Below are 19,918 nucleotides of genomic sequence, written 5' to 3'. Positions count from 1 at the left end.
CAGCGAACGGTCGATTATCGATATTTTCCCGTTTGAAGCCGTGTTAAAGAATCGATTCTGAGGGCGCTCGTTGCGAACACCCAGTGTTTCGATCCTTTTCCGTAGGTTTAGATGGTGGATCAACCGATGTATCGCAAAGCAAGCCGCGCCACCGTCGGCTCCCGATTCGATTCTTGATAGTCGGTAGCCTGAATTCAATTAATTAGGATTAGCTTATGCAAAACCGATCAATGGTGCGCTGGATATCCTTCCCCCTTCCCTTGATCTCTTATATGAGTTATGCGGTCCAAGTGCCGGGGCTCTTTGTGCAGCTCCGATTTCTGCTTTCCAATCCTTCGAATCTTGCCACTTGAGGGGTCAACAATTTCGTCACTCATCGCGATTCTGCAAAGCGCTGAATTCGTTGTATTTTAGGCGCACTGGAAAAAAAAACACATTTGATCTAGAGTCCAGACTCTTATAAACATCGACAAGAAAAAGTACTCTTGATTCAATCAGAATCCAGCTTAAATCAAGAACCAAGCCTCATAATTTAAGCGGATTTCGTTTTGATTCAAGCAAAAATCCGATTGAATCAAGATTATTTTGTCTTGACAATTTTTGAAGATTCTGGACTCAATATCCAATGTGTTTTTTTTCCAATGCGGAAGAGCGTAATTGCATTTCTACTTTGAATCTTTTCAGAAACTTCCAGAAAATTTTATAATTTTCACGTGCAACTTGGATTTTCACCTCGGAATCCATGAGCGTTTTTAACTCGAGCTTTCATTGAATTTTAGCTGCTGCCTCGCGAAATTGGTGAAATCACAGGCAAAACTTTCATTATTATATTTTTGTAAAAAAACTTCAATAGTCCCAGCCAATTTCGTATGTTAGAATGAAGTCACGTCCCTTTTTCCAAGAAACGACTTATTAGAATGTTGTTGTTTTCCGTGGATGTATTCTAAAAACAATCGAAGAGTTTCATTCATATAAGAATCGCGTAAGCGTTAAAAATCAGAAGTAAGAGCTCCTCGATTTGAACTGTAACTATAATGACGGTTCGATTTCAGCATTTTTACATTTTCTCTTGGTTCAACTCTGTCTCATATTAGAAGAAGTTAATTAGTGCACACTTCTGCCGCAAAAACGTTTTCTTGTAAAAAGTTAAATTGTCCGACAAATTTGGCAATAGCTGATGTGGCATGGTTTCTTTCTGCTCAACACGATCTAAGTAATATTCGACTAATCCTAAACCTGTTTTGACCGCGGAGGCCTCATAATTCAAACGTATCGAATGAAATCGCTCGATCGTCATGCAAAAGTTGAAATGACTCAATGATCAGCTATCAGTTCACTGCTCATAACGATCCAAATCTTGGGTATCACAATGAAGGGGAAAAATGGATCCTTGCTGAATAATTAACTGGAAGGCGACACGACGACCTTGATAACCTCCTTTTTTTCATGAGCATATATTCAAATCACGCGCCTTGTCCCCCACCAACGCACCAACACCATTACGGTGATCCTTGACGCGACGGTAAAATTTGATAGAAAATTATATTACCCGTAAGCTTCTATGGCGTTATGTCGACGCCAAAAACCCGTAGGTATGTCTTGTAAAAAAGGTTCAAGTTTGCCTTTTTTCTCTCGAAAGAGCTCTGGGGTTTTCAGCGTTTCAAATTTAAGAATTTATCGAACTATGAATCTCTCTCTTTGCTTGAGGTACTAGGAATATAAGAATACTAGGAATACTAGGTATTAGTGTTGTTAACGAGAAATAGACATAGGATTTAGCGCCCCAAAAAAATTTGCATTCGATGCTCGAGGAAATTTTTTTCTCAGACAAATCCCGTTTTCATTTCTCCGAAATTTGCAATTTTTTTCTCTGAGAACGATGTTTTACGTGTCTTTTTTTCGATTAAAAAGTCAAAATCTGCCAAAATTTTTGACTCATTCGCACACCAATCAAATAACCCTAAAACCTGGGATTAATTACCTTCATTTTCTCACTACAACTTCTTTTTCCTCACTCGAGTTAAGCTGTGTCGCAAATGCGTTTCCCGTGGTTCCAGTGGAAATGGGGTTAGGTCCTTTCGCCAGGAGACGGATGAATCATGGTCCAGTCGTGTGCAGTCGGGCAGCTGTACGCCAATAACTAATGAGCCCCCTGCCCCCCTCCCCCTCCTTTTCTACCTCTGAATCATTGTCCCCCACTCGGAAGTTTGCCGTCTTTTGTTTTTTGCGGTGACGTTTCTTCTCCCTCCTTCGTTCTTCTCGTTTTTTCATCGGTTTTTTACCTTCCTCTCTCACTTTTCGCTCGCACTCTTTTCTTCGTCCCAGCCATCGTCAAGCTTTGAGCTTGGATTCTCGATTTTCCCAGTCACAATATTCTGTAAATGAACCCTCTCTCCCCTCAATCTGCCGGTGTACTGTTAGGAGAGTTCTTTGCAATTAAATGTGCTCGGAATTTAATATAAAACATTTCCCTAAAATGGGGCTTAGAATTGTGTGTTCTTTAGATATAATGCGTCAGACATTTTAAACTGTGCAGCACAACTCGAATATTGGTCAGATACTAGTTCAAGTATTTTTATGAGATGGCATTGTTTGACTCTATCAGTACAACAACCCTGCTCGTTTCACTTCGGGTTTAGAATAGCGTTGTTTACCTCTATTCAAAGTGATCCGTCCCGAATTCCATATAGGCAGTATAGCAATTCTTGAAAGTTGACAACTCTGTTTTACCTCCATTTAAATGTGTGTGAAACGATCGATCCTTGGTGAAGTACGAGGCTTGCCTCATCTAAAATCGATATTTTTAATGGATTTAAACGGAGGAAAAACAGCATTGCCAACTTGCAAAATCGCCTCTGATTTCAAGCGTGATCCATTCAGTCAAAAATCCTGGCCAAAAGAACCACAGTACCTCTCATAAATAGTATAAACAATATAAATCTATAAAAATAAGAATTAATAATAAATATTTACAGCGTTATATTTATAAAATTAATATATATTTATTGTTATTTACAGCGTCTTTTTTCCTTGGCGTGCCGGAACATGCTGTACTTGTACCTAATCGAGTTCTCGACTCATTTTGTAGCTTGTTTGAATCGGGTTTTATTCTCAATTCGCATTTAAACCCGGAACCGCACAATTCAGTCGTGGGCAGCTCAGCCGCCTTGCAGTTACCTTTTTTTGATTCAATCAAAAAGTTAACGACTCGCAAGTTCCAATAAAACTTCTTGATAACCGAATGAACGTATTTTTATGGACCTTAAAGTTTTAAGAGTTCCGCACGCCGTTTGTTTCCTCGAGGATGCCCATGCCTATGCCTAATGAGAATCGTTTATTTCAAACGTGAATTGTGAGCCGTCTTTAGCCTGTCCCAATTTTTGAATACATTGGACTTACAAATGTGTTAACGAATTACACTATTCTTTGTAGGAACATCATATCGACGGTGTAAGTCGGCAATCACATAACTCGTTTGCGGTGTCTGAAAATCTCCGCCTCTATGTTATTTTTTTTAAAGGAGATCGATTATTTAGGTGTTCGCTGCGAACACCCTGTTAATCGATCCTTTTCCATAGGTTTAAATGGCAGATATATCGCAAATCACGCCACGCCACTGTTGTCGCTGGAGAAAAAAAGAGAAGAAAAACATACCCGCAATGAGGAACTATTAAAGTGCTGTAGGTTGCTGTTTTTTTCCTAAGCATCCTTTTTCAAACCTTGCATTCTGCATTCAAAGAAACCTGAATTATCAGTAGAGTTACCTATAAAAAATGTATTACATGATCGCTCACTGAAGCTTCGCGCCATACGGCGGAGATCAAAGGCGAGACATCGACAATGCGTTCGGGATACGTGTTTGGCGCTGCGGATGTGTGATGTTGGCGTGTGTGTTTCCCTCGCGTGTCGGTGTGAGGTGCGATTTATGATTTGAAACACGGCGAGGAAGGGATCACGGGGGGCGCCGGGGGAGGCGAGGGGCACTAGTTTCGTACTTTCGTGCATGCAAGTTCAGAACAAACAAACAAATTGGCTCGTTCGCGAGCATCACAGCGCACGCCGCACAGTGGTTCGAGCCCGGATAAAAAGTTGGCCGACTCTGATGTTATATTCTTTTCTTATCGCACTGGAAAAAAAACACATTGGATCAAGAGTCCAGACTCTTGAAAACATTGACAAAAAAAAATACTCTTGATTCAATTGGATTTTTGCTCGAATCAAAACGAAATCCGCTTAAATTAAGAGGCTCGGTTCTTGATTTAAGCTAGATTTTGATATAATCAAGAGTACTTTTTCTTGTCGATGTTTTCTAAGAGTCTGGACTCTAGATCCAATGTGTTTTTTTTTTTTTTTTTTTCTTTTTTCCAGTGCGATACGTATTTTTATCGACCTCTTTAACAGCACACTGGAAAAAAAGTCTCTTGAATCCAGAGTCCATCAGAATCTTAAAAAATTTGACATGACAAAATAATCTTGATTCAATCGGATTTTTGCTCGAATCGAAAGGAAATCCGGTTAAATTGAGAGGCTGGGCTCTCGATTTAAGTGAATAATGTCCGCTTGAATGAAGGAAATTTTTTTCTTGTCAAATTTTTCAGGAGTGTGAACTCTGAACCCATGAAACTTTTTTTCTAGTGCAGCAATACTGCCGTGCTGTCGAAATACGCCGTATGAATATTCGAATGTTGCCAATTTCCCCTGGTAAAACGCTTATTTTTGAGGAAAGTTATTCATATTTTTCACCGAAAGTTTCAGTGAGATTGGAAAAAGAATGCTCCTAAACTATCCAAGAAATTCGTGCTTTATCAATCGAAGGAAATTCGGTAACGCCTGAAGGCAATGTTTCTCCCAAGCATGGCCGAATAGGTTGATCCATTTTCATTCATTTGTGCATATTTTCGTCTTTAGTGTAAGATAGGATGTTCTTAGGTATCATTTGTATCCTTAGTCTCGCAGTCTGACAAGTTCAAGGAGAGTCAGTAAACAATCAACCGAGAGAAGTCGAGGGAAAGCCGGGGAATTTTTCTATCAAACATTGAATTTTCGCACGAATTCTTGAAAGGGTGCGGCTCTTACCCCCACGTTTTTTCCGCAGAGCTCCAACAACAACTTGCATAAATTCAGGGTATCTATCGTCAGAAAATATCAGTAAATCAGATGTTATCAAGAAAATCGGTTGTGGATCAAGACATTTTGAGTGCTTTAAGCATTTCTAAACATTTTCACTTCATATAATCTGTGAATTTTTTAAATCAAGCGAGTGTTCACGCCAAAAACCAGGAAATCTTGTCTGAAATATTAGAAAAATATCATGAAAAATCCAAAATTAGATTTTTGTGGACACCCTTTCAAGATACACCCATCGAACAGGATTTTCATGCCTAACAATCAGGTAGTTCGTCAATCAAGGTTTTAATCGAAAAAACGTTGAAAAGTAAGGAAAAGATTAGGAAACTTCAAAATATTAGGAATAGAGAATGTGCAGGTGTCAAAAATTTGATGAATTTCGTGTTTAAGTGAAATCTACCGAGTGAAGTGAACATGAAGATACCCTTGATTCATGAATTGAGCAATTATTAGAGGAGATATGACATAATAACCGATTCTGCAGTCTGCTTAAATACACGTGTTTAAACGAGTAATGCCGCTAGATGACGTCACATGTCGGCACATTTTCTCACTTTAAAATCAATTTTTTTCCAATACCCCATGTTAGAAAGAAATTTTGAAAAAGACTGCGAACTCAGCGCACTAGGCACTTTCAGATGAAGCAATAAAATTTTTGTGTGCAAATTCTCCATTGTCAGCCTGTCTGAAATATCCTCACAAGCAACCCTCGTGCGACTCATCATCTCTATTTGTTTGGAGTTCATTGATGCGAATATGAATGGGGAGCAACACTGGATGTGCACATCCCACAACTGGAATGTGCCTTCATTTACGCTGCAGGGCAGTATGATAAATCTGTTTACACCAAAGGGTGAAGGGACGATAAGGGCCGTTGCTCGCCTCGTGTGAAATGGAGTATTTGTACCTCCGTTCGACAGTACAAGGTGCAAGAAAGCACTCATTCAATTTTTCGCGGAACTCGACTCATCGCGGCTGTGCGCGGCGGTGCTTCCAAGTTCATTGCTCCTCATCAATTGCTTCGATCGGAAGGTAGATTTCTGAAATCAAAACCACGCGAAAAATAATTGTATGATTCTTCAGAATTATATTCATCTCGAAGCAATCGGCGAGGTGAAACATTTATACATTTCCTCAGCGTTGATTTTGAAACATTTCTGTGCCCAGAGTTCCGGTAGGATTTAGAAGAATTTATTAATCATAATTTTCTCGAGCAGAAAATATTGCGAATTATTTCGTGGATACCGACTAAACACTCGGTCTCATTTACGTAGCGTTCAGTGAAAAAGAACTAAATGACTTTTTTTTTTAAAAAAAAAATGAGATGAGAATAGTTTTGCGGCTTTCTTGAAACATTTTTCCTGCTGGCATCCAATATATTTTCCCTCCGATCTGACAATGAGCTTTTACTTTCTCACTGCCCTTGCGGGTAGGGGAATAGAGAATTTGCAGTTGTCTGAAATTTGATCAATTTCGTGTTTAAGTGGAAACTACTGAGTGAACTGAACACGAGGATACCCTTGGTTCATGAATTGAGCAATTATTGGATAAGATATGACAAAATTATATGTAATCTGCTAAAATACACGTGTTTAAATTGGAAATGCCGCCAGATGACGTCACTAGGCGATGCATTTTTTCACTTATAAATCTATTTTTACACTATTTCCCAAATCAGGAAAAAATTATAAAATATATGAAATCAGCTCTTTAAGCACTTTCAGATAAAGCAATAAAGAATTCGCATGCAAATTCTCCATTAATTGTCATTCAATTATTCAAAATTGGCATGGAGGGCCATATCTATATCTATGGTCTCCTTATGCACATCAAGTGACTTTGGGGTGCACCAAATTTTTTCACATCAACAACCCTCATCAATGAATGAAACATATTTTTCTCCATTACAGTTCCAGGTCATTCGGGTCCTTTTCACGTCCATTCGTATGCAAGGTGTCCTCGTCGCAAAGCTCAGCGCACTCTCCCGTAGCCAAAAGTCCATTTTATCTCTTTCCGTGGTGAATCTGAGAGAGGCTTAGCGCTTTACCGGCGAGTGACTGGCTGAGCAGGGCGGTTTGGGACGGGCGGGGAAGCGAAGGAAGGGGCAGTTCTGAGAAGGAGTAATTAGGGCTGATGAGCCGAAAGTAATAAAGGACTCGCCGGAGCGGCATTAACATAACTGGCGCGAGTAAAGCGCCGAGTGGCGTCGCGACGGGAAAGCGACGAAAGTTGAGAGTGCCAGTCTCCGTCGTGTCGGGTCGGGGCTGAAATCGCGCCAAGTGGCGAATTAACATCCCTTAACATGCCCTCCCTCTCGCCCGCCTCCGCTCAATGGATCAATCGGGAAGGTGCTCCATTAAACTACATCCTATTCCCCTTTTTCATTAGAATCATTCGTGAGAAGGATATACGCAGCGAATTTCTTATAAATGCTGCGGCATTGAGGCCGTCCGTAGTAAATTAGGAAAAAATTAAATTGCTGATATAACAATTAAATTGCTTTAAAAAAGTGACTGCAATATTTCAACGTAGATTTCACAACACAAAAACGCTACTTTACCCACCCCCGTCCCTCGTGGTTAAATTAGCTTGTTGTTAAAGTAGCATTTTTGCAGTGTTGTGAAATCTACGTTGAAATATTGCAGTCACTTTTTTTAGCGATTGAATCGTCAAATCAGCATTTTAATTTTTTCCGTGACGTAACACTCTTGTGGGGGGGGGGGGGTTCGAATGATTTATAACCATACAGACCCTTTCCTCTGAAAGCTCCGCCATTATGTTGTAATGGACCAATGCCAAACCCCTATGCGATCCATAACCCAAAACACTCGGTAGTAGTGCACTGAGGATTGGCCCAACAAGGCCGAAACGCGTCTGCAGTTGCCTTCCTGAATGGACGTAACTAGTGTTGCACCAAACAGCATATCTCTTTGAGGGAATCCAGTACTCCAAAGGAGTTACTCCCTCTGTAGTGAGAATTTCCAGCTAAATGCTGAGTTTTTTAACGCACGTTAGCGGAAAAAAAATTCCAACATACTAACGACCCGTGCGTCCACCGCAATCAGTTTGTGCAAAACACTCGGTACAACTCGTGATCCACTGCAATGTACGTCAAACATTGCCTACAATGTTATTTTCCTCGAAATAGTGAACGAGTATAAAACATTAACTGAACTCCGCAACCTAATGACGTCACGGGATACAATTTCGATACATATACTCGCGATCATCTTCCGTTTTTTCCGCTCTCTATACGTTCGTGACGGGTCGAAAGCGGAAAACGCTTGCTCTAAACGATTCTCATCTAACACGGCGACAACCTCGCAGTGAGGTAGCCAAGTGGGCAAGTGACTGGACGTCTTATTAGAACGAGTGCGAGTACATTAGTACGTACAAGTTCACACACGGAGGCCCCCCCCCCTCCCCCCTTTACGGTCTCAGCCCCGAGCGCGGGCTCAAAACACCGTTAATACCACCACGAGTCCGCGTTGCCTCCTTACTTTAAGCGCCTTTTACTACTTGTCGCTCGGTGCCTCGCTCCTCGGCAAAGCGGATACACACAATATTGAAGGTGTTCCGGAGTCTGGAACATTCACAGGGCGTCTACAAGTCCGGAATTTCCGGGAAGGAAATTTAAGGGCGGAATTTTTAAGGGCGGTCCGGAAGTACTGAAAAAGTGTGGAATTTCGCGAAACACTGGAAAAAAACACATTGGATCTAGAGTCCAGACTTTTAAAAACATCGACAAGAAAAATTGCTCTTGATTCAATCAGAATCTAGCTTAAATCAAGAACCAAGCCACTTAATTTAAGCGGATTTCCTTTTGATTCAAGCAAAAATCCGATTGAATCAAGAGTATTTTTTCTTGTCAATGTTTTCAAGAGTCTGGACTCTAGATCCAATGTGGTTTTTTTTCCAGTGAAAGGTCCGGAATTTTTGTCATTTTTATCGCAATTCGAGAGAGAAATTCAAATTTTTGAAAATTTTCGAATTTCGTCAATTGGAGGTACTGAAAAAGTACTGCATTCTTCTTATGACTGCTCTCTTTTGTCATTTTTGTCGTAATTCGAGAAAGAGATTCAAATTTTTGAAAATTTTCGAATTTCGTCAATTGGAGGTACTGAAAAAGTACTGCATTTCTCTTATGAGGAGGTACTGAATTTCTTGGGAATGGACTGGAAAAGTACTGTAAAAGTACCGATTTTCGGCCAGCCTGTTTTGGTAGACACCCTGATTCAGTATGGCTTAACTATTGGCATGAAACTAAATCCTGTTTCAAAAAATTCTAATATTTACTTTTAAAAAAACAATTTCTAGTGGAGTTTTATGGGGAAAATCCCCAATTCTCCTCTGGACTCATTAATCCCTCTTCCGAAAACACCTGTAAAATCCATAACCTTGTCATCTCAAAAACGGTCTCTCGACTCCAAAAAATGGTAAATCGATCCAAAAGTTCCGTATTAAGCGCATTTAGGGGTTAATTCCTAGCCCGCTTTTCCCGAAAAGTTCCTTAATTGTCTAAATAAGAGACTCAGCTAATGTTTTCGTACGCTAATTTTTCGGGGGTCGAATGGTTATCGAAGATGAATGAGAAAATCAGGTCTTGGTTTTTTTGTTGGCCCGTTTTTTCCACCTCAAAGATAAATTTTTTGCATGTTTTTAACTAACAGTGAATCTCAGAGTGAGAGTTATCATAGTGAGTCTCTGAGAACTTTTCGCACGCATATTTGTTTTTGAACCTCACTCTGCCTGCTACCGTTGGTTTTAGCAACATGAATGAAAATAGAGAACTAAATTTAAAAAAGTTCAGTTCCAAGGCAATTAAATAATGTATTAAACGTCCTTTTTAAATATAATCTTCATTATTGCAAGCTTTCGGAAGTTCGCGTGTTTAAGGGAACACTGAAAAAAAAACACATTGGGTCTAGGGTCCAGACTCTTGAAAACATTGACAAGAAAAAGGACTCTTGATTCAATTAGATTTAAGCCTAAATCAAAAGGAAATCCGCTCAAATTAAGAGGCTTGGTTCTTGATTTAAGCTTAAATCTGATTGAATCAAGAGTATTTTTTCTGGTCGATGTTTTTAAGAGTCTGGACTCTAGATCCAATGTGTTTTTTTTTCCAGTGAACTTACACAATCCACGCGGACGAACGCATAGCTGCATAAAATGCGAAGGCTACCTTATTAAGTAACCTTAAATCACCTTAATCTGCCAGAGAGTAGTTTTGACAGCGATTTGGACTATTTGAACACTCGTTAACTTAGGTTAATCCCCGTCCAAGCATCCGAGTTGCTCGTTAAATGAATAGCGTTGCGGAAATTATTTTTAGTACGGCAGTTTTCGTTCCTAACGCTCATTCTCAGGTAAATAAGTGATGGCATTCTGCACATCTTCATTGAACCTCGGCACACATACAGTTATCAAATTTCGTACAAAATGCATTCTTCAATTTCTCTCTTTTTCTCTTCTCTTTGTCTCCTTTGAAAGTAATAACATGGCCAATGCCATGCAGCCATGCTATTACTTTCGTTTTTGTCTTGCGGTTCTCCCAAAGAAAATACACTAATTTTCGTTTTGAGTTGTATTACGATCACCAAAACTCCGACGCTGGTTGAAACATCAAGACGTGTGAACATATGTTTCACTTCCTAGCTCGCAAGAATGTTTTAGAGCCAAAATATGTATTTTAGGTGCGCTGCCATCAGCACCTATTGGGCTAAACAATATCAATCAGCGAAGTAGGTGATGTATTTTGCCATTCATACCATGCACTTATCAAAGATATTGGTCATCTGAACCGAAATTCGATTGCCGTGGCCAAAAAACTCGGCGTGCCGTATGAACCAAAGTTGCGTACTTGTAACCCATGTTCTTTTTTTCTTTGGTTAACTACTATCACCACTATTACTAATTTTGACCCCCTTTATTTTACTTCTACTACTACTACTACTACTACTACTACTACTACTACTACTACCACCACTACTACCACTACCACCACTACTACTACACTACCACCACTACTACTACTACTACTACTACTGCTACTACTACTACTACCACTACTACTACTACTACTACTACTACTACTACTACTACTATACTACTACTACTACACCACCACCACCACCACCACCACCACCACCACCACCACCACCACCACCACCACCACCACCACCACCACCCACCACCACCACCACCACTACTACTACTACTACTACTACTACTACTACTACTACTACTACTACTACTACTACTACTACTACTACTACTATTACTACTACTACCTCTACCGCAACTACCACTACTACTACTACCACTAATACTACCACTACTACCACTACTACTACTACTACTACTACTACTACTACTACTATACTACTACTACTACTACTACTATACTACTACTACTACTACTACTACTACTACTACTACTACTATTACTACTATTAATACCACTATACTACTACTACTACTACTACTACTACTACTACTACCACCACTACTACTACTACTACTACTCTACTAAACTACTACTACTACTACTACTACTACTACTACTACTATTACTACTACTACCACCACCACCACCGCTACAACGACTACTACCACACCACCACCACCACCACTACTACTACTACTACTACTACTACTACTACTACTACACTACTACTACTACTACTACTACTACTACTACTACTACTACTACTACTACTACTACTACCACTACTACTACTACTACTACTACTACCACTACTACTACTACTACTATTACTACTACTACCTCTACCGCAACTACCACTACTACTACTACCACTAATACTACTACTACTACTACTACTACTATACTACTACTACTATACTACTACTACTACTACTACTACTACTACTACTACTACTACTACTACTATTACTACTATTAATACCACTATACTACTACTACTTCTACTACAGTGCCGCTCGGGGCGGATTTTCAGGAAATCGAGGTGTATTGGCGCCTTTTCGATAGAAAAAAGCTCTAAGTTCGGGCTCAATCCAACTTGATATGAACGCTGAACGCACCGCGAAGTATGCTGAAGAGACATTCGGCGAAAATAGGAAACATGCTTTAATCGAATGATTCGCCGAAGAAAGAGGTTACTTGATCGTATGGACCGGAGCCGTGGAGAAGGAGGAGCCAAGGTAGCCTCAGCTGATGGACCCCCCTCGCCCGGGCCCGGGCACTGGTCAGTTCCCCTCGGCCTCTCCCGTCGCGACCCCACCGCAATAAATCGACGAGTTTTCTCGCGAGAAAGAGGGAGAGGAGGGGGAAGGACGCCCGGGGGTCCATATTATGCCCGATGAGCCGCCAGCCGCGCCGCCCCCGTTGATTAATTTGTTCCAGCTTCTGTTTCATCCGATTTATTGTTTTCGATGGGCGATTTTTTTTCTTTTTTACTGTCTCCCGTTTTTGCCGCGTCGCTCGCCTCCCGTTTATTTTTCACGCTGATGATAGGTCGGGCCCTGTGATTTTGCCACCGCTGCGCCACGCGTGTCGGTGGTCGGCGTGTGATTTTTGCGCAGAGCCGGTTGCGTCGCCGCGGTTTGAAGGAGGTTCTTAGAGCGAGGCGAGTGCCGCGCGCCTATAACTGATCTTAATCAGGAAAGCAACGTATTCCGTTCAGTCTGACGGTCCAGAGTGGTCGGAGGAATTTTATTTAGACTGGATATTGCAATTCGAGACTACATTATCTGGCTTAGTTTAGAAACGACGTATGCATTAGTAGTTTCCTTATGCACATGAGTTTTTTTTTTACGGATGTGGTATAGTTCCTCAGCGAAATGCAGTTCAGCTCACCTCTTAGTTGCACAGAAACTTCGCGATAATTTATTCTCAGGCTTGTTGGGTGACAAGTTGCTGAAAATGCAGGGGAATGTTTCTACGATCATTGATTTTTACTTTTTTTCTTTCTATCAAAACTTAAGCATTTTTTGAATTTTAAAAGACTTCGCGCTTAAGACGCACAATCAGCATCGACAGTTGTCTATTTTCGCATACAGAAATTCCCGGAGATCACAATATGGACTTTGAGTTTTAGACCCTATAATACTTATACAACCCTTCTTTGATTCTCCTTGAGGACCTCAATCACTTTTCAAGTTTTGAATCTCTGCTTCCGCATTGAGGGAATGACCAGTACATCATTTATGTAGTTTTGATTTTATCTGTTATTAACAACTTTTTATTGTTTTTTTGTTTCAGGGTACTATCAACCTGCCGGACCGCTGATTTCATCTCACCACGTGCATCACAGCCAGTCCGTCTCGAGCCTGACACCGGACACGAAACACGTGCCCCTGGCCGAACAGACCCCACCCCCGACGCCCAGCAGATCCACCTCGGACACGACCGAGTCGGAAGTCATCATCACCTCCTCGTCCTCCTCCTCATGTCCCCCTGGTCCCAGCCCCTGCTACCGGTACCCCCACCCACATCCCCCACATCAGTCCCCCTATCCCTACTCCTATCCCCACTCGTTCTACCCCTCTCCTCCCGCCTCCTCTAATCCCCACCAGTACCCCTCGCAGCACCCCTCGCCGCATCCCCACTCGCCCTCGCCCTACCACCCGGAGCTCTGCTACCCTCCCTCGACCTCGCCCGCTCCCCACTACTTCCACCCCCACAAAGGACCCTACGGTCCCCCCACCCCGGCGGCGATCAGCTACCGGAGGTATGTCACCCCCTCGCAAGTTCCTCCGCACCCGCAGGTTCCTCCCCACCCGTCTCAGGTTCCCCCCCATCCGCAATATTATCAGGAGCCCTATCCATCCTCGGTGTACTACACGTCGAATCCGAGCAATCCTCCGTCGGTGGGTCAGCAGCAGATGTTGGTGCCGTCGGGGGCTCTGGAGAACTACGTGGCGCCCCCCGCGCCTCCGCCCACGCATGCAGCGCCCGACCCCTACGCTCATCACGGCTACTACCCCCCGCACGGGTACAACGGCACCGTCATCGCCCCACCTTGTTATCCTCACCACCATCCTACTAGGAGCTTAGCTTTTATCGGTGAGTTGAATTGTTTTCTTTTATCTCTTTTGTTCTTTCAGTATTTGCGAAACAAAGTTCAAAACATCTGAATGGACTGCATTTTGCAATTTGAAACTATTGATTCTGGCGCCTCTGGAAAAAGACGTATTTGCACATGGAAACTAATGGCACGTACGTTTTTTTTTTTTTTTTTTTTTTTTTAAACTGTGCTAGAATTTACAGTTCCAAACTGCAAAATGTAGTCCAAATAGAATTAATCGAAACCGACCTAACTACAACTGGACTATACATTTTGCAGTTCGGAACTCCAGTTTTTGGCTCCGATTTGTAACAACGTATGTTTCATTTGTTTTCCGATGCATATAAATGTTTTTTTTACAGATGAGTTAGAAATTGTAATATAACTACAAATTGGACCACGAGTTCATCAGAAAGGAACCAACCAACATCAAGTTGAAACTGAGAAAGAGGAGTTTGAAGTTTTACTCCTGCATGAGTCTCAATGTAGAAAATGAATTTTAACTTCTCTCTTAACATACTAATTTCTGTTTTTCGACTTTTAGTTTTTGGCATGAGAAAATATACGGCTATTGGAACTCAAAAACATTCTTAACTCAATTTTTTCGAGAATGTGGGTTGGTTCCTTTCTGATGAACTCGATCCAATTGTAGTTCCTAATTGCAAAATGAAGTCAAGAAGTCCTCGATGGTCTTGGAATTTGGTTTTTAAAAGCCTTCATGCTCCCTGTTGAAGCAAAATTCGAAAAACGAAAGGGTAATGAACTTACTAATGTTAAAGTGGCGTCTTTTTTACAAAATCCTTTATTTTTCTGTGCTTTTTCGTATTTTTTGAGACCACTGCAACTTTCTCGAGGCGGAATCGAAAGGGTCGCAAGACGAGGGAAATTAAATCCGGAAGTCCCGAAGCGGGTGGGAGAAACGGATCAGAAAATTGTTTTTTTTTAACGCTCCGACCTTATCTGAATCGCATTGATTCAGCTAAATTGGATGCAACGCTTAGTTAGCTCGAGAATTGTTCATTGAGCTTCGATTCTTTAATTAAAATGTTTTCGGACTCAGAAATTTTCCGCCAGGCGGAAGAGGAACTCTCATCCGTTAAACCCGTCAAGAACAGTTCGAGCCGGGATCGATTTCAACATTGTTGCCACTTCTTTCATCAGTATCCATTCTTGCCCTTTTCTGCCGTGCTAAGGAAGAACGCCGTATGAACATTCCAGAGTTGCCAAATTTCCCCGGATAAAATATTTATTTAGGGGGCAATTTACGCACATTTTGCCTTGAAATTTTCAAATATTTTTTTTATTGAATTGCAAACAAAATTGCCTGGATAATTGAAGGGAAAAGATTAACAACCTCACCCAGTAAATTATTTTTTTAATCGAATGAAATTTGGCAACGCCTGAAGGTTAATACGGCGTTTTTCCTTAGCACGGCAGTTTTATAACATGAAGATGGATGGAGAGGAGCTTCGTTTTTTGAGGCTCACGAGATACTGTGTAATAACTTTTCTCAGTAAATTATTTTTTTAATCGAAGGAAATTTGGCAACGCCTGACGGTTCATACTGCGTTTTTCCTTAGCACGGCAGCATTATAACATGAAGATAAATGGAGAGGAGCTTCGTTTTTTGAGGCTTGCGAGATACTTCGATGAGAAGGGATGATGAAGAGATTACTCTCAGCCTGAGATTTATTTCAACTTGGAAGCGGTTTTCCGCAGTTCCTTTCGCTTTCGGATCAAGCACTGTCTGATGTAGGCGTAGGCTTAAGCTCTCTCGGACATGGTTGAACACCACTTTTATCTCGACGATGTTTTGGCGGTTAGGGAAAGCTGGAGAGTCATTGAAAGTCAGGGATCTCATCGAAAAAGTCAGGTGATTTCGTGAGAAGCGCGTTGTGAACTCAAAATCAGCAGCCTCCGCCACACAACCGAACGAGTCAATGAGAGAAATCGGACAAAATGTGGAAACGTCAAAAGCTTTCAACTCCGTTAGTCAATATAAAACGTTAAGGTTTCAGAAGTGGTCCCATTGCTCTATTCTTCTATCAAATCTTCTATTCTCAATACCTTTATAATAAAATAAAAGTTCGAGTATAATCTTATTTATATCTTTATTTTTGTTTATGTTATTTATCAATATTTTAGGTTTGGTTCCCTACGTTTTTTCTTGTTCTCCACACTTTGTTTTCTCTATTAGGTTTGGTTTTCCTTTCTGAGTGTCTTCTATCTTTTTGGGTTGATTTAATTTTAATTAAAAATCCATTTGATGGATCCCTTTAACTTTAAATTTTAAAATAATAAACCTGAAAATGAGCAGTTTTTGCCCTAAATTTCATGTCCGACCTTTTCTGATGGCTCGCTCCACTGTGCGCCGTAACTATACGAGAGGGCGCGAACAACTTCCGAGTATATCGCATCATCATCTGAATCTATGGAAGTGGAAGTTTGGTTCAAAGTTCAGTCAAAATTAGCGTAAATAATAGAAAAAAATCGAAGTGGGAGTTTTGTTCGAAGGTCACGTTCTAGGTAATTCAGAGAATTCGGTTTTTGAGTTCAGAAAAAGAAAGAAGAGCCAAGGATTGAGAAGAGAAGAATTTATAAAACCCCGCTTTACAATTTGAGACCCAAGGTCAACACGAAATTTTCCCATAATGATTAACCCGTATGTGTTTCATAAAAATGGATTTATAAAGAATGATCTGTTACAAGCACTCAGTGGGTATTTGATACGATACACTGGAAAAAAAAAAAAAAAACACATTGGATCTAGAGTCCTGACTCTTGAAAACATTGACAAGAAAAAGGACTCTTGATTCAATCAGATTTAAGCTTAAATCAAAAGGAAATCCGCTCAAATTAAGAGGCTTGCTTCTTGATTTAAGCTTAAATCTGATTGAATCAAGAGTATTTTTTCTTGTCGATGTTTTTAAGAGTCTGGACTTTAGATCCAATGTTTTTTTTTTTTTTTTTTTTTTTTTTTTCAGTTTACCTAATAAAGCTTAAATAATTCTTGTAATGGCATTGTGTCAGAAGACTTTTAACCCCTTACACAAACTAAAATGGGCCTACGAGTGAATACAATCGAACATTTCTGAATGTAACGGAAAAAAGCCAAACTATAAATCTCAATAAAGCTTCTGTGAGAAAAATTAAGGGTTATCTCTGTTGAAGTAGTGGCGTTCCAACGATCTCAAATATGACACTTTATCTATTGATTTCAGTATTTGAATCGATCATTGGTCAAACCATCAATGGATGGTAACAATGCGACTATAATTTCTGATGATGTGTTTACCATGAATTAAGAGCTCAGATGGAACACCACCACTTCGGTAACCATAACCACTGATATATTTCAATCGATAATCGTTCCATTATTCGATCTAGCTTATCAATTCGTGGAAAAAGTAACTGATCTTAAGAAGTAAAAGTAAAGAGGAGTGAGTAATCTCAAGACGGATAGCATGTTTTTCTTCCTTTCTTCTAATTATTTTTTTAGAACTTTTCCAGGAAGGTAAACTGGGTTGGAAGTCTTACCTCCGCTGTTATTATATTCACATAACCGTCTTTTTTTTCTCTCGCACAATACCTAGAGTTTAACGAATGTTCCCATGATGCATAAAGTATTCATGTTTTGCCTCTGCACCCTTTCGTAATGTCTATCTCCATAATTGAATGAGCCTTCTCGAGTGGATCATTAAAAAATAATCGCCCTTCCAGCTACTTGAAATTAAGTATTAACTAGCCTCTTTCTCCTCAGCTACTTTCGAAGGGATGAAGGATCGTAGGTCATAGCTTAACTTTCTGCTGAAAGTGTGTGCCCGTCCAATTTTTCACGAGAGCTCGTGTCTTTTCAGTGGCGCTTTTTGATAGTTGCTCCTTCTGAGCCTCATCCATTTAAATTCCCGTATAATAACGATTTCTATCGATGTTCTAATTCTGATAGTTGCTCCTTCTGAGTCTCGTCCATTTAAATTCCCGTATAATAACGATTTCTATCGATGTTCTAATTCTGATAGTTGCTCCTTCTGAGTCTAGTCCATTTAAATTCCCGTAAAATAACGATTTCTATCGATTTTCTAATTCTAATAGTTGCTCTCTCTGAGTCTCGTCCATTTAAATTCCCGTATAATAACGATTTCTATCGATGTTCTAATTCTATTAGTTGCTCCCTCTGAGCCTCGTCTATTTAAATTCCCGTATAATAACGATTTCTATCGATTTTCTAATTCTATTTGCATTTCTGATTGCTTCCCATATTTTAGGCATCCGCAGTGTCACAAACGGAAATAAAGATTACATTTTCACCGATTGCGAAGATCATAATGTAGAATGGACCGGGGAATAACGGGTTCGGCAAGGAGCAAATGGAATGAGAGAAGGATCGGAGAAAGGAACTTGAGAATGAGCCGATCAAAGATTACGAAAAACTGCCAATTTGTGCAATCTTTATTCCCGTTTGTGACTATGCGATGAGTATAAATATCAAAGCCTAACAGAGCGGAGCGGGGTGCTGCCAGCGAGAGAGGCTCACCGGTGCCTACAAACCTAAGTGGATACTTCACGCATTGCACAATGCTTGAAGTATCCACTTAGGTTTGTAGGCGCCAATGCGGTACCATGTAGGTAAGTCAACAGCCGAAATTAGGGTGATGACTGTTGCTCCCTATATTAATTGTCCGTAGGAATTGTTGAAACCCCGAAAGTAAAAGCTTCCACCTGTCGCTAGGAGGCCAGTGGAGGGTCTCTTGTCTCTGGTATAAGGGGACTCTATTTTAACCTGGCAACCTGACCTCCTTAGCATGCCAATCGGGATCTCTTTGCTAAGACTCATTACCCTAAGATCGAATAAGAAGGACGAGAAATTAAAAGGTGGCAGTGAGGAGGTTCTCTTCTTTTCCAGGAAGTTACGCGCTCGGCGGGCGCTGAGGACGTCGCCGTGACTGTGACTTGGGTTTTTCGGTGAGCCGCTTGCTCCCCGTTTCCGCGAACAATTATCGCAAAGCTCCCGAGATTTCCCGCCCGCTATCGGATTTCCCGGCCGCGCTGCCGCTTTCCACCAAAATCCCCCGCGGTCCCATAACGGCGTGTGTCAAATGAGATATTATATATTTGGAACCGCGAAAAAGAACTTTCCTTTCAATGCTCTCCAACTGGAAACCCATAAAAAAAAATACTAGAAATTGAGAGAAGAACCCTTAACCCCTGAGAGAAGTTTAAGAAACCTTAAACGCATGGTGTATCGTTCCTTAACAAACCGGGATTCATCAGGGAATCTGTTCCAGGAACCGGGAATCTCTTCTCCAACCACCCGCAGGGATCATTTCGTGCGAATGTGCGCCAATCAATGGCTGTAAGATTAATTGAAATTGATATTCATATCTGAAACTCTGGAAAATGACAATCTTTTCCCCAAGAAAATCCCGGGAAAGTGGGAGAAAACTTCGGTTTCTCATCAGGGAATGAGCTCCTGAAAATCAGGGAAAAATCAGGGAATGAGCTTTGCCAAGAAAACTTAACATCATGCTTTAACGTTAAGTGAAGGAAATTCATGTGTAAGGCACCATCCATAAATTACGTAACGCTCTAGGGCGTTGCGCCTTTTTGTTTTTACGTGTTTTAATTTATGGACGGCCCCCAACCCTCAGATTTTTCTTTCTCGTTCCTTAACACTATCTTTTTACTATGTGGGGAACTAGGAACTCTGATGTGGGAGGAAAGCCTAGGGGGCACCAATAGAC

General features: G+C 40.8%; 1 protein-coding gene across 1 annotated transcript in view; it reads left to right on the top strand.

The window, feature by feature from the left end:
- Positions 1–19,918, top strand: part of Hers (Histone gene-specific Epigenetic Repressor in late S phase) — a 218,855-nt gene that overhangs the window by 184,112 nt on the left and 14,825 nt on the right. Inside the window, exon 4 of the mRNA XM_072298436.1 lies at positions 13,373–14,176. Coding sequence (XP_072154537.1) covers positions 13,373–14,176 — 804 coding nt within the window. The remainder of the gene's footprint in view (positions 1–13,372; positions 14,177–19,918) is intronic.

The sequence above is a fragment of the Bemisia tabaci genome, chromosome 3 (genome assembly GCF_918797505.1).
Source record: "Bemisia tabaci chromosome 3, PGI_BMITA_v3".
Taxonomy (NCBI): Eukaryota; Metazoa; Arthropoda; class Insecta; order Hemiptera; family Aleyrodidae; genus Bemisia; species Bemisia tabaci.
Note: the sequence above shows the minus strand (reverse complement) of the source record. Positions and strands in the feature narration are given on the sequence as shown.